Source organism: Mytilus galloprovincialis, chromosome 4 (genome assembly GCF_965363235.1).
Source record: "Mytilus galloprovincialis chromosome 4, xbMytGall1.hap1.1, whole genome shotgun sequence".
Taxonomy (NCBI): domain Eukaryota; kingdom Metazoa; phylum Mollusca; class Bivalvia; order Mytilida; family Mytilidae; genus Mytilus; species Mytilus galloprovincialis.
The window spans coordinates 67,712,736-67,728,800 of record NC_134841.1 but is presented as its reverse complement, the minus strand read 5'-3'; the positions used below and the strand labels follow the sequence as shown (position 1 = coordinate 67,728,800).

The 16,065-nt window shown below is 31.0% G+C and overlaps 1 protein-coding gene across 5 annotated transcripts in view; it reads left to right on the top strand.

Annotated features, from left to right (window-relative positions):
• The window catches only part of LOC143072789 (uncharacterized), a 115,003-nt gene that overhangs the window by 90,063 nt on the left and 8,875 nt on the right, over nt 1–16,065 (top strand). For 2 of the 5 annotated variants that reach the window (XM_076247889.1, XM_076247885.1), the window contains exons 3-7: nt 2,485–2,648; nt 7,848–8,048; nt 9,643–9,740; nt 12,380–12,430; nt 13,910–14,059. In XM_076247889.1, coding sequence (XP_076104004.1) covers nt 2,485–2,648; nt 7,848–8,048; nt 9,643–9,740; nt 12,380–12,430; nt 13,910–14,059 — 664 coding nt within the window. The remainder of the gene's footprint in view (nt 1–2,484; nt 2,649–7,847; nt 8,049–9,642; nt 9,741–12,379; nt 12,431–13,909; nt 14,060–16,065) is intronic. The other 3 variants (XM_076247886.1, XM_076247888.1, XM_076247887.1) reach the window with 3 other exon arrangements.

The window sequence follows — 16,065 nt, the reverse complement described above, 5'->3', positions numbered from 1 at the left end:
AAATGAAACCATATGATTTATATAAAAGCAATTGCCACCATCTTATTTTTGTCGTGTCCATACCAAACATGATCGTCTTACCTGATTTTTAATTTTATGTCCCACTTAGGTGCATTATGTTTTCTGGTATATGCATTCATTCGTTCGTCATCTTGCTACATTGGGACATTTGAAATACTACAAAAATGTTTAATAATGCTGAAATACAAACAAAATAACGAAAAATTCGGTAATTCAATTTTCAAAATGTATGTTTTATGGACTGTTGCCTTTACAGTGACCTTTTGATTTATTCTGGTAGTTGTTAAATTACATAAATGATACATATATGTATTTTGGAATTATCATTTTTTTTCTACTGCTGTTCTAAACTATATAAACACACCTGTACACAAATAACATACAGATTTTGGCGTTAGTTAGGATGGTCGTATTTAATCTAAGATATTATTGTTGAATGAATGTTTTAATTAATTTAGGAACGGTTTTTTCAGCGATTTAACCATATATTATTGGAAAGCATGATAAATGCAGGGTATCCAATTTCATTTAAAGACATCTTGGTGTTAATATGAAAAAAATGGCCTAAATGAAAGAACTAGTTCTTTTTTAAATCTTTACAATTTTATCATCGATAAAAGTAAAATCATAAAAAAACGAACCCCGAGGAAAATTCAAAATGGCAAAATCATAAGCCCAAACAAATCAAACGAAAGTATAATTACTTTCATAATCCTGAATTAGTACAGGCAGTTTCTAACGTAGGTAATAGTTGATGAACCCTGGTTTTGTAGCTGGCTAAAGTGCTCACTTGTATGACAGTCACATAAAATTCCATTATATTGACAACGATGTTTGAACAATTCAAACAGACATGATAAGTGAAAATGCCAGCAGTCAACATTGTTTTATTATCTTAATCACTATTAAAACAAACAAATATGTAACAAAGAAATATAAAAAGGCTTATAGACAAAGCACATTTGCTAAAATGGAAGACAAGAATACAAAAATTTACAATAGCTTAATAACACAATGACAGGATGTATAAGTACTGAGCTTATGTGATGTAAATCAATACAGAAATCCGACACTTCAGTTTGCTATAATTATTCAATAATAAGCAGTCCAGTGCAACTGTAATGAAATAACAATGGATCGATTCCGGTTTATGTCGTTACATTTGATAGTTAATGCCTATATGATATTATATAGACGAATGTTTGTAAACCCATGAATAACGAGGTTTGGGATATCTGACAGAATTCTATTCATTACAACGTAATGGCATTGCTATACAACTAGCAGAAGTAATACTTTAAAATATTATAATGGGTGTCAATATTTTAAAATATTTCTTAGATTGCAACAGTGTTATTATCAATTAAATTCACCAAAAACTGTTTAAAATGTTGACATCTAGAAATGTTTTAATCAATAATTTCTTAGAATGTAATTTAAAATGTATCATTACTATTTTCCTTAATTTTATGATGTTAATTATTGTCAAAGAAATGATTATCTACATTTGGCATTGTAATGCAAATCTTAAATAGCCAATTGTCAAAGTAAAAAGGTCTCAATAAGTGGGTTAATGTACTGAAAACAAATGTATAACATATAACATGGTAATGTTCGCAGAAGGACAATAGATTGTTTTGTAAATAGAACATCTATTGACTGAAGGGTCGTTATGTTGTTTGAATATTGACAGAAAATTCATTGAATTCTACTGCCATAGACAATCGATGGAACACAAGTGTGAACTAATTTGAATGTATTGAATGTTTTTTAATATATAGGGCTGTTTTTAGATATAAAAGGAAAAACAAAGTTTATGGAAGTTTGCCAACAAGTATTGATCAGATTCGATAGGATTTCATTTTTTACAAATTTTTCATGCGTTTTGGTCATTTCTGGTTTTCGTTTCCTAAGACAATTTATCTGTTGCAGGAAAATTGGTACCGTTAATGTTATTATCGCATATGTAAAGTGAATATGTTCGAAACTTTAAAAAAAAAACCAGAGTAACAAAATTTCAGATATATCTGTATAAAAACTGATTAAATCAAATGTTAAACTTTACCAACCAACGGAACGAACGAAAAACAACTTGTATAATCCTGACTTTGTACTTGCATTTTCTACAGAATATGGTGGGTAAAATAGCCACTAGTTTTATCCTTATTTTTTTTTTTTTTTTTTTTGTCTTGAAAAGGAATGAATTTTAGTATTTTTAAGACTATGTGTGTGTTTTGTTATGTTAAGTTGTTGCACTGATCCTGAATATTTCCCTGTCATATTTTTTTCTCATTGTTTGCATTTCTGTAAGTCATCATTTTGGTTTTTGGTAAAAAGCAAAAGAGCGTGCATTTCGATTGTTGAGGATATGTTGGTTTATATAATTAAATGACAGATTCATAATTTATGTCTGTTATGTATGAATATTATTGTGTTGATAATACTTTTTTTTCTCAATTTCAGATTTTATTGGGATTTATTTATGTTAGTTCTGTTAATTGCCAATTTGATAATACTTCCTGTTGCCATATCATTCTTTAATGACGATCTCAGTACACACTGGATAGTATTCAACTGCATATCAGATACAGTCTTTTTCCTGGATATTGTTATTAATTTTAGAACGGGTATGTATGACATTAGAGTCAATTATTAATAACTTGATACATTGTAACATGAATTAGTGAAGGACTTGTTCGTATACAGTCAGAAGAAAGAATAAAGTTAACTTTAAATTTTTTCCAACATTGATAAAGAATTATTTGGGTTATAAGCTTTCACGGTTTTAATAAGTTTATGAATTTCCAATAGTTTGAATTCGAGCATCATTGAAGAACATTAATTGTCGAAATGCATCTAGTGCAGACAAATGTATACCTTAAATGTTATTAGCATTTAACACAACCAAAAATATTGTCATTTTGTTTTCATTCGTTTAAAGGTATAATGCAAATTTGTTGTAATATTTTTCTGTCTTGATATTTTAAATATAACTAATGTTAAAGGAGTAAATAGGGAATATTGAATTTGAAGGTTTTAAAAGTTCAAATCAAAGAACGTTTGAAATTGCCAATACTATTAACTTCCGATAGATATGTAAATTTAGATCGATTGAAGTAATAGAGAAGATAATAAAGAAAGGCGAAAAATACCATAGCAGTAATGAAACTCACAAGATGACAAAAGCGAGAAAAGAGGCAATCAAATACCATAAGTCTAAGAAGGACAACTCCCTGTAAAAAAAATCCCACTTTTAACGCTTGTTCGATTGCGCAAATTTCTGGAGTGACAATTCGATATTGTTGATGTTGCTTATTCATTTTTTACTCAGTACATCAGTTTTCTATAATATTTTTTTTACTCAAACAATATATACATTCTCACTCATTTTTGGTCAGTGTTATTCTTAGATGCCATTTTCTAAATCTAAGAAAGTTTTTTTTTACCATAAATATATTCATAAATTTGTCTACATGAAATTGAATATTTTATCCATTTCTATATAGCAACATTCCAGCAACGCCTGCATACGGAGTATACATCTCCCAATTGATACGATATTCCCGGGCTTTTATTTCCTATCATGATTTCCTTGATAGAGGATTGCTGCTCACAAGGAAGCTATTAAGCTAAGAGTTCCAAATGATGAAGTAAAATCATCCCTTCGTAAATTTTACAGACGCCATCACGAGTTGGTTTCCAAAACCGTTTTCACAGATGATATCGGATATGTTCCTTATGTCGTTACTACAACACTCTTCCCTTTTCACGATTGTGACCTACCGAATTATACTTTTTTACCGGATTTGTAATAACATAAGCAACACGACGGGTGCCACATGTGGAACTTGATCTGCTTACCCTTCCGGAGCACCTGAGATAACCCCTACTTTTTGGTGGGGTTTGTGTTGCTTAGTCTTAAGTTTTCTATGTTTTGTCTTCTGTACTAATAGTTGTCTGTTTGTCTTTTTTATATTTAGCCATGGCGTTGTCGGTTTATTTTTAATCTGTAAGTTTGACTGTCCCTTTGTTATCTTTCGTCCCTCTTTTTTAATTACGTCTTTTATGCCGAAATGGCAAATTGTCGTCTTTTCATTTTAAATAATTTTAAAAGTTTTTGACTACCTATTTGTGTTGCATCCCTTATTTAAGGTATGGCAAACGTTTCCGTTTCTATAATGTGAAAACCGGTTAAAACGAGAGGAACTTAGACGTTACCCTTTTTTGCAATAGTTAAACATTAAGACAAAAGTAGTTAACCGATATATTCTTTTAATAATTCAATTAAAACGATACAAAGCAAAGCAACTCGAACTTGAAAGGAACCGCTACAGGGTACGTCTACAGGTCAAGCGTACCTTGCTATTCATACATCTGCCGCCATTCAAATCCAAATTTAGCCAAAATATCCCAATCAGGAATTTGACTATATCGGATAGATTACAGATCCGACATCTATTGTGGTATCTAAATACCTAACCTAACACCGTGATGACATTTCAATAGTGAGTAAAGACAGAAACTCATTTAACAGGTCAATCAATTTGCGATGGTGACGTAAAACATCTGTAGTGTGGGTTTCCGTTGTTCTTCGTCGTATAACTCTGTTGGAATATGTTTTTCTTGTGTAAGCAGCACACATCTGTTATTGAAGTCCCTATATCGTGAACATAAATGATTGTTATGTATTCACTGTGAAATTTTAATGTCATATAATGGTACAGACAGTAGTTTATTGCTGGAAATGGGTATTTGACAATGGGAACGTGGAAACCATCACGTTTGTCATCTATTGTAGTTTTTAATAGTCAATATTGAGGAAAGGGGAAAACTACCTAGCTTCGGTAGTATCCTAAATCTCGAATTTTCTATTGCTTGACTCCTAACATGTCCCTTTTTTAACGAGATCTATTACTTTTCATACACTACAATTCATAGGATACTCGCTATTCCATGTTATTTTGGTAAACAGGTATTGCCTTCTACGAATTTACTGGATTTCCATGTTTACTAAAAGTTCAATACAATACATTTGCAGAATTATTTATTGATTTAAAGTTGTAGCATTCTTAAGTGGTTTTATCGTTGACTTTTCTTAAAATCTGTACGTCATATTAGATAATATATATATTGTCAGAATAACGAGAATGGTAATCTTTGCTTATGTCAATCGAATATGTTTGTATTCCCCAGGGGCTTATAAAATATCGCTTTGTACTAGAACTAAGTATTAACGTGTTCCTGTAATGTACACAATCAGTAGAAAATCACTGGAGTATAATACTTAACGAAACTTATTTTGGTTTCGACGATTCTTGTGTTATGAAGACAATAACACAAGAACAATAATATACTTTTTGTACATTCAAATTTGTCCTCTGGTGAACTCGTATAAAAACTGTCATAGCTCAGGACGTGTCAAGGGAGGGTCAAATGATTGGAGATAAGAGATTACAGCTTTGTCGTAGTACATCCTACTGAAGGAGCTCAAGGATCATGATTTAGAAACAGAACATATTAATATCTTTATTGTAGGAGTATTAACGTGCACAAATACGAGCGAAAACGTGAAAAGTTATACTAAATTGTATGTCACCCATTGTCAGATAACGACTAGACAATCCTGAAATTGTACAATACAAAAGATTTATTAGTTAACATTAAACTTGATAAATGCGCTGTTTTCACGGTTGTTTCATCAACATGATTGTATTGTCTGGATGTGAAAAAGGAATCGTCTGGCAATAAAACATAGTTAAAAGATGACATTCTCTATATTGGTACATTACAAAACTACCATTGTACACAAACTTGGCAATAAAAACTATTACATTTGATTGATCTCTATGGTTGTTTATCCAAAACTATCAAGGATATTATTTCCCATAGGAGTCATTGGATGAGTGTAGAAAACTCCTGGTCGAACTCAAATTGAAAGCTAAAGAGGACTTCTTCGTATTTGAGATTTTTATTTGCAAGCAAAATTGATTGTTTTTAAAGATATTAAATAAGCCATAAAATTTTATTAATGGCTTTGGTAAAGATCGGTGACACATGCATTTAGTCGGTTTATCTGGGTATAATCTCTCGGTTATATCATTTATTCAATATGCACGTAATGTCATTTACCTTGAGTATTATTGTTTAATCGACCAGGTTGCAATAAAAATACAGTTATAGGGGTATAAATAGAATAAGACGTCGAATATACGAAATCTAAAGAAGACAATCAAGGTTAAATATGACATCAAAAAGCCTAATTAAGACAGGTTCTAGTGAAATTTGTCAAACTTTATCTTGTCTGATATGGTTTTTGAATGGAAATGATATCATATACGTTTGTTTGAACGAAATTCTTAATTGTCAAAGCATATCTGATTGTATTCAATCGCAAAGGTCAACGTGCTTATGTTTTGTAGAATGTTATCTAAGATATCTTAAAAATGTCAAATTAATAATTCCACTTCTGGTATAACAGATCAACATGAAATATTTTTTCAAAAATAAAATGTGGAAAATTTACTTCAAATTTCAATAATCTTTTTTTTTAAATTCTGCAGCTCTTTGGTTAGTTTATTCAAATTGTGAACCTTTTTAAGTTTTGGAAAGTATGGCGAGTAAGATGTGCTTGTTGTCGACACACTTACTCTTTACCCTTTTGTGAACTCATATAATGCTTGAATTTATAACTCCAACTAATCTTTTTCAACGATTTTTTTCTTTTTTATACCAATATTAGTAAACGGCTACTTATTTCGATATATTAATTGATTTGAGGCATGCAAGACCTTAAGGCAAACAATGTCATGTAATGCCCATTTTCGCATCATATCTTGTTTAGGTTTTAATATAATAAAAAGGAGACGTCGTTGCTTTGTTCATGTATCAAAGCAGTAAAATGCAATTTTTTCACATGACAAGATTTGGCATGTGTTTTGTAGGTGCTCACTAGCTTGGTGTTCGTTTTGGATTTATCTTTTTTTTTCAAATTTTACTCTCCCTACCATTCGATGTCTATCACAACAAACATTAAATATATTCTCGAAATGTGTTTAAGGTAAAGAGTATCATTTCTGTACCTTGTGATTTTTGTTTCATATTCATATGTTTTCAAATTTCGATATTATAAGTGTTCTTAATAATTCATGGAAAAAGAAGGAAGCTGTCAACTTTATACGATTTTGGCTTTTTTAGCATTTTTTTTATCTGAGCGTCACTGATGAGTCTTATGCAGACAAAATGCGCGTCTGACGTATCAAATTATAAGCCTGGTACCTTTGATAACCAATTACCATATAGCAGAAAACATAAAAGAAGGTAAATTGGGTCATTGCAAACTTTGTTTACCAGAATCTTACCCTTAATTCATACATATCATTTTATAACAATACATGTATATTAGTTTAAACATATTTATTTATAGTGGATTGTGAAACAAGCTATTACAAATTATATTATCCCCTTTCTATTTAGCTGGTGCGAGTGCTGCCTTGTAGCGGCATAAGCCTGCACTTTTTTCGAAATGTACAAGGGTGCATTTTACGTGCAAAAGATATTGCTCTCTCTCTCTCTTAACAAGGGTCAGTCATGTATCGTCCCCTTACAACGGACTATCATCGTTTCTCAAGACCATACTTGCAAATGATGTCAAGGGAGAATCAAAAGCTCAGTCCATGAAATGTTTTCCTCGGAAAGAGAATCGAACCAGGAACCTTTGTGTTTGAAGTCCGATGCGCTCACCACTGCTCTCTATGTGTTATCTTTACAAGCTAAGTTAACCAATAATCTAGGTTGCATGAATATGATAATATTTTATCTATTTGCAGGTGTGATTGTTAATGACTTTGCAGATGAAATTATATTGGATCCAAAGCTTATCGCAAGACATTACATAAAAAGTTGGTTTTTCTTAGATTTATTAAGTTCTATTCCAATGGATTATATTTTCCTGTTATGGGATGCAGAGGCGAACCAGCTGTTCCATGCAGGTACTGAAACCAGATTGGATGTGACTCCTTATTGGCAAGGTGATCATTCTCGTATTTACACGTAGTTGTTCCTCAAGTCTTATGTATATTGAATTTTCTGCTCACGTTACTTCACAAGCTTTTTTTTTTGTCATTTACGAATAGTTAACCGTTCCCATTATTTAGCGTTCATGATTATTAATCAACGATTCCCTTAAATTGTTCTATAAAATAAATGTCTGGTCTATTTTTTTCTTCATATTAGAATTATTGATGTATTTGTGAAAATATGTAATATCAACAAAGACACTTTTCCAATTTATTGACGCTACAAATATTTTTCTTTGCATTTCCTGAAATATAATTTGAATTCTTATTTAAACAGAAGACGACCGTTCCACAATAGTTGTATTTAAACTTTCTTGCTACTATTTATATCCCATTATTATTTGCGTTTTATTGCTGGTGTGAGAATGGTCGCCTTGCAGGAAACATAGTCTACATTATACCTGCATGTTTATAGTGTATTTATTTATGTATCTATCTTTTATTTGTCAATGTTGTTACCTGTATAATGTTCGTGTATTTGCTTCTAGCTTTGCAAATAATTGTCGTCTTTCCGTTTTTTAAATCGTTATCTTTCTGTCAACATATTTGCTTTAGGCGACGTAATATCAAATTCATTTTTTGGTTTTTGGGGCATCAATTCGCCGTCAGTATACTTTGTGCAAAGTGAATAGTATCTTAATATTTTTGGCACAACTATGATAGATTTTATAAACGATAAGATTCATATATTCCTAGACGTATGCTTGACAATGGTCAAATTGGTCACTATAAACTGGTCAGTTCAAGGATGCATGTAGCATATAAAATCCACCAGTCAAATATTTAAATGATTCGGAATGAAAACAAATTACAATAACATAGTTTTTTTCTGATAATGGAAATGTATCGTAATACTTGATTCTGAGCTAATACATATGTCCATCGCTCATCATTGTCATTTTGTTTCTTTTATCTTTAAATCCTCGGAATATCCATCGTGCGAACGAAAATCTATCCTGATGAATCATAAGTAAAAAATAGTACTGACACCAAATAATGGAATGCCGCATAACAATAACATGTAGGATACACGTGTTGTGTCCGTTTTCTTTGTAGGTTGAGCTTCAACGTTTGAATAATATGGTCAATTGTTAAAGTTAAAGGAATCTTAAAAAAGGAATTCAACAACTACAGGATTTGTGAGTTTTCAGTCGTAAATTTTCTCAGCTTAGAATAAGGCATCCGTTTTGATCAACGTTGAATGAATTTAAAACTTCAAGTGTATATTTCCGTTAAATTGTATACCGCATCACATTGTAAAAATGTTTTTCTTTTTAGAACGTTGTATTTTATGTCAGTTAATTTACATTTAGCATTGCTAGGGGTATATAAGACGCAGTCTGTTACTTATATTTTATATAAATCATTTCCAGAATTGATTTTGATATAAGATTATTCTCATCTTGTTCATAGCACTTTTGTATATTCATATAGTATAGATATTCGTGCTTTGCTTTTATGGTTAACACACGATTTACATATGTGAAGAAACTAATAATTCTATATTGATATCGAATAATTTAACATGTCAACCATTATTTTTCAGGGAGAGCCCTCCGAATGTTACGTTTAGCCAAACTGCTCAGTTTACTAAGATTGCTCAGGTTATCACGTTTAGTAAGATATGTACAGCAATGGGAAGAGGTAAAATCACTTTCGATATATTTATGTACTATAGCTGTTTATTATATCCAGTAAAATGTCCCCTTTTATATATGATTTTATCCTTGACACAATATCAATCGGTAACCTCTATATTCATTGCAGATACACGTAAATTTTATAATATATAGAATATTTTTTTATAACTTCTTTCCAATTTTTGGGGGTATCCATTCAGTTCGAAAACTGCATAAAAAGTCTTCTAGCTTGATATGCCCAGTTGATTCCTCACTCTGAAATAAACGTGCCTGTCCCACGTCAGGAGCCAGTTATTCAATGTCGTCGTTTGTTACTGTGTAGCATAATTGTTTCCGTTCTTATATTTTTGTACATTAATTAAAGCGTAGGTTTTCCCGTTTGATTTGTTTTACATTTTTGATTTCAAGGCCGAACAATGACCTATAGCTGGTAATTTATGTGTCATTTGGTCTCTTGTGGAGAGTTGTCTCTTTTGAAATCATATCACATCTTCTGTTTGTACTCATTACCCAGATTCTTCAAATGAATATGTAACTAAAATATATAAAAGAAAATCTGGTGTGATTTCCATTGAGACAACTCTCCACAAGAGACAAAATGACACAGAAATTAATAACTTATCATCGTACGGCCTTCAACAATGAGCAAAGACCATATCGCATAGTCAGCTATAAAATGACCCAACATGACATATAAAACAATTCAAACGAGAAAACTAACGGCATAGTTTATGTACAAAAAATAAACGAAAAACAAATATGTAACACATAAAAAAACGACAACCACTGAGTTACAGGCTCCTGACTTGGGACAGGAACATACAAACAGAATGTTGTGGGGTTAAACATGTTAGCGGGATTCCAAGCCTACCCCTAACCTGGGACACTGGTTTTACAGTACAGAATAAGAACGAACTATAAAAATCAGTTAAAAAGACTTAACTCATCAGATGGTTAAAAGAACTATTACTCCAAATACAAGTGGACGGGTACTTGTACATCACAACAACAACAAAAATACATTAAGTACAGATCCAAGTATTAGCAGTTACTGACAGCTAGTTCAAGGCCACTAATAACTAATAAAACATCATACATCTAAGACTAAATCATCAATCAGTTCACATCCAACATCCGATGGATTTAGTGTTAAGATTACATACACATTCAGAGAAAAAGCATAAATGCATATTTTCAACTCAATACTGAGTGCTTAAAGAAACAGATCCCTAATATGCATCATCCATTGAATTAGAATTCAAACTGACAGATATTATTTTGAATTTGAAAAATTCTGTTACGACTTTTAAAACTTCTTATGATAAGCATGATCATGATGATGCTGAAATTTGCCAGCATATATGTAAATGTATATTAACACAATTGATATTATATATGTACATTTATCTATTTAACAATGACACCATGAACATTTCAGTGCTGGTTTGAAACTCTCGTTCCTTTCATTTCTCTTTTCTCTCTTTCTATTCCTTTATTTATCAATGTGTTTGAACTGTAAATTTATTGGCCAATTTTTCATTACTGTTGAAGTCTCAATCTTTAATCTTGATATCAGTATGATGGTTTTTTTACGCTGCATGCTGATAAATAGCATTCAATGGTATTTTCATAAATTAACACATTTGCACATTAAAAAGTCATTCGCTGCTAAATAGCATTAAACAGCATTTTTACGGTTTCTTAGCTTTTGCTCCTTTGAATTGATTTGCAACCATAATTCTAATATAGATCATCGAGTCATCATTTTAAACACTGGAGCTAAATTTTACTCCAGAAAGAAATTTTTATATTACTGGCGTTCTTAGCTTCTTTGACATTTTCTGTCTGGCAATGTGAACCATAAGTCAACATTTTCCATTACATTCAAATAGTATTGGAACAAAAATCATAGGTATTGAAACCATGTATATTATAAAATGTTCGGTGTTTTCCTTTCGTTTGATGTGTTTGAGTTTTTGATTTTTCCAATTGATAAGGAGTTTTCCGTTTTGCCATTTTAAATTAAATCAGATTTTATCAAGAGACATTTTTCAGGATTTTATATCGTTATATTTAACAAAGAGTTAGCACTTGGAATCAATATTGCTATAGGGATTTCCCTAAAAAAAATAGCTCCGACAACTGGTATTTTTTAAAGATCTTAGAATTAAATAATTTATTGCTGAACATTAAAAATGTTAGGGCATTTCATAAAATTAACAGTTCCAAAATAAATATGAGAAAAAGCTGAACATTGGATTATATCAAGTCATTGGGATTGAAGACAAAACATTTCAAACATGCTGGTTATTAAATGCATTGTGCATATTATGTATGTGTTTAAGTATCTGACAAATTCATTTTAGTCAAATAATCTATTGATAAAATATTCGGTTTAATTATTTATTTTTTTACGTGACAATTCTTAAAATTGATTGTGAGATTGTTTTCATTCCCGATAACTACTACAATAAACAGGAGTTAGTGTCCTCTTAAATTTAAAAAAAGTATAATAATATAAAGTATACATCAACTCTGTTTGCATTCAGTATATTTGGTAGTTATAAATTACTCCAATACCGCACCACGTACTGAGAATGTTATTTACCCATTGTAAAATGTAGGTATTTATTTTTCAATCAGTTTGAGGCCTGCCCTTGTTTGACAAAATGCGGACGTCGCAGGCGACCTGGGGTGAGTTGTCATCTGAAAAGTGATTGAACAATTATTTTGAGGTGATTTTAGCACATGACACTATGCTTTCTAGATGCACGATATTTTAGAATGTTAGATTATAAGTTTTAGCGGTAGATTTTATATAAAGCAATATTTTCTTTATTTAATTATTTTGCATCAATCATTTCTTTAGTTAATTCATCATAGAAGATCTCTCACCAATTTTGAAAAAAAACGGAGAAAACTCCTTATCCATTGAAGTATTGAATTTTCCGGTGACACTCTGAAGGAACTAGCCTGCGGCGTAAGCTGTGCCAGAACAAGTTTCGAAAACAAATTTCAAACAGTATTTTAGAAAAGTGAATGTAGACTTTTGTTTGCCTTGCAGTATGATTGGTTATTGCTGCTGACTGCTTCAAAGCTACAGTTAATACACTGCTTGAATTCAGATCAGTTTTATTAATATCATCAATGCTATGGTCTAAAACCTGCACAACAAATGTATTATATCAATATTTCATCTTTTCAATTATATATTGTTTAACATGACACCGATTTATAACCAATTGAATGCTAAATTTGAATTAGGAAGTTTATGTTTTAAACTTCAGTGGCAAACAAAAGTCTTTGGAAATTCAATATCTTAACCCTATGTTCAAATAAGGATAGTATCATATTCATTATCATAATTATTATAATTTTCATTTTTATACATGCAGCGAGTTCAACTGGTATGAAAACATTCACTTTTCTAATAGTTAGAAGTCTCAAAATAATTAAGTTATCTATAAATGTAAATCTTTATATGTTGTTAGGTTTTGTGGTTTAAAGAAATGATACATCAGGAATCAGCTATTTTCAACATGAACAAAATGTATGGTAACATTATATTGAGACTTTCAAATTAACATATATGTTATCAGTTAAGATCATGCATGTCACCTTTGTAATATAGTGTACTGTGTACAGAATAGAAAAAGTACGCATGAAACATTATCAGTTCAGAAAAAAACACGTAGAAAAGTTACATTATATTGCATATTAGAAAAATAACAATAATGGGAATTGTCGAAAACTGTGATAATTTATGTAGGAAATTACTTAGCTTATGTTTTAATATCTTGGAATTTATTGTGAATTGTAACAATTTGTCCTGGGATCATCAAATCATATACGCTTCATTTTACTTATTTTTGCTTGTGTGTATGCTGTTTTGCATCAGTTACACATTGTTAACTCAGTGTCACTTTATTTCTGCTTTTAACTTAGCTTTGTGATTATTTGCATGACTAGCGACTATTTTGGCAATCTCACTTACTACAATAAACATCGAATTTATAAATGCATTAATGCACTTCAACATTTTTTTATATATGATAAGAAACATGTCAATAGAATTTATCGAGCTAATTACTCGCCTTTATTTTTTATATATATTTTCTTATTCAATGTTGAAAATTTCTCATATTTCTGATTTTGTAATGTTATATTTTTCAGTTTCTTGCACTAGCTGGAAAATTTATGAGAATTTTCAATTTAGTTTGCCTAATGTTTTTACTTGGACATTGGAATGGATGTCTACAGTTTTTAGTTCCAATGTTACAGGACTATCCCAAAGATTGTTGGGTGTCCATTGAGGAGCTGAAGGTTTGTACCTCATAATTATTGTTCTTGTTTCTTGTTAGTTTGTTTATTGATATTGAACGATTGAAAACAGAAAATGGGATTCTCTAAATTTAGGCTTATCAGCAGCATAGCTGACGTACAGCAACACACACGATATATTTACGCTGCATCTCAAATCCTCCTATGATAGAAAGTTTTCTTTTAGTGCATTATTCTCTTTTTACCGTTACCTTGGTCTAAGTTTTTTTAAACAACGCGTTGTATATAAAGAAGTGGATTACAGTGGGGGGGAAAGAGATTTTTCTGATTATCAGGTTCATTACCAATATATTTGTGTTCATGGTTTTTTTTTTTTTTTTCATTACATACTTTCTCAAACAACTTAATTGCCCAATGTAATGTCGATATTTATCGAAACCGACTAGAGTTCCAAGACATACAGAAAAGCAATACGGAACAAACCGGAAAATTTAGAAGGACATGAAAGTGTCAGAAAAAATATTACAGAAATCTCCGTACAAAAACAAACTTGTTTTCTATGAATTTTATTAAACAAAAAGTAGTGCTAGTTGTGCACAAAAGAGGACATTGTAACATATGAGGATCTGGTTATTACTGAACTGAAATACTACACAACCTTCTATATTATTAAGGAGACAGAAGCATTTGGAATCGTTGGACATCCAAAGAAAGAAATATGTTGACTGAATTAGCGACTATATCACGCAAGTTACCCTTTTTGTTGAACGAAGAAAGAATTTTCCCTTATTTAAATAAGTCAGTTTTTGGGGTTTTGTTTTTGACATTTTTACCTATTAATACCGTTTGTTTTTGTCGCACATCGTTGTCAATGTAATGGAATTATATGCGACTGTCATACAAGTCGGAGGTTTAGTGCTATAAAACCAGGTTAAATCCACCATTTTCAGGAATATGACACTTGTTATCCATTTGTTTTTATGTAGTTAAGCTTTGTATTTTATTGTTTGCTTAGGGACTTACCGTTTACAATTGTCCTCGGGGTTCCGTAGTTTTATTATTTTACTTTTCAGTTATATTGATGACAATAAAATTTAGGAAGAGAAATACCTCATACAAATATTTTGATTCGTGAACAATATAAATTTACAGATAAGCATTTTTGTATTTTTAACCCTGTTAATATCATTCTTTTTTAATGGAAGGCTAAAGCTTTGCTCAATAAAGTCGGCTTCATATGCACATATTCCAACAACCGAACAAGTTGTGAAATGTATACGTCATTGATAATGCTTAAGTTGAACATCTCTGTCCACAACATAGGGAACTTTGTGATATAAACTTTGAAATCGTCGTGGATCTGTAGTCGGATATTTTATTCACTTATAATGGTTTTTCGAAAAAGCAAATTTTATCACAACAAATAATCCTTCGCATTATTATTCGTAAAATGAAGTGATTTATAAAATAAAGCAATGCCATTTTAATTGGAGACAGTCACTCAGGCATATACAATATCAGCATTACAATTTTAAGAAATACAGGCAAATTTCGATAAATGACAGTGCGTGAGCAAAAAGGCTCACATATAATTGAATATAATTGGTTGAAAACAAATGTTTACGACAAAAGAGATGATTTAAGCTTCCCCATTGTGACCTTTTCATTTATATGTATCAACATTCAAGTAGCGCCTGCATACAATGTTTATATATGTCAGTTGATAAGATATTCTAAGGCTTTATTTTACTATCATAATTTCCAAGATAGAGGGTTCTGCTGACAAGGAAGCTTTTAAACAAAGGGATCTATATGGTGAAGTTGAAATCTTTCCTGTGCAAGTTATACAGACGCAATGAAAATTGTTTAACTCTTATGAAATATCCGTTTCACAGATGATAGCGAATATGTTCCTATGTCGTAAATTCAATTCCGTCCCCTTTTACTAAACCATTCTTATTACCGGATGTGTACTAGCATGACCAATACATCGGGTGCCACATGTGGAGTAGTATCTGCTTACACTTTCGGAGTACATAAGATCACCC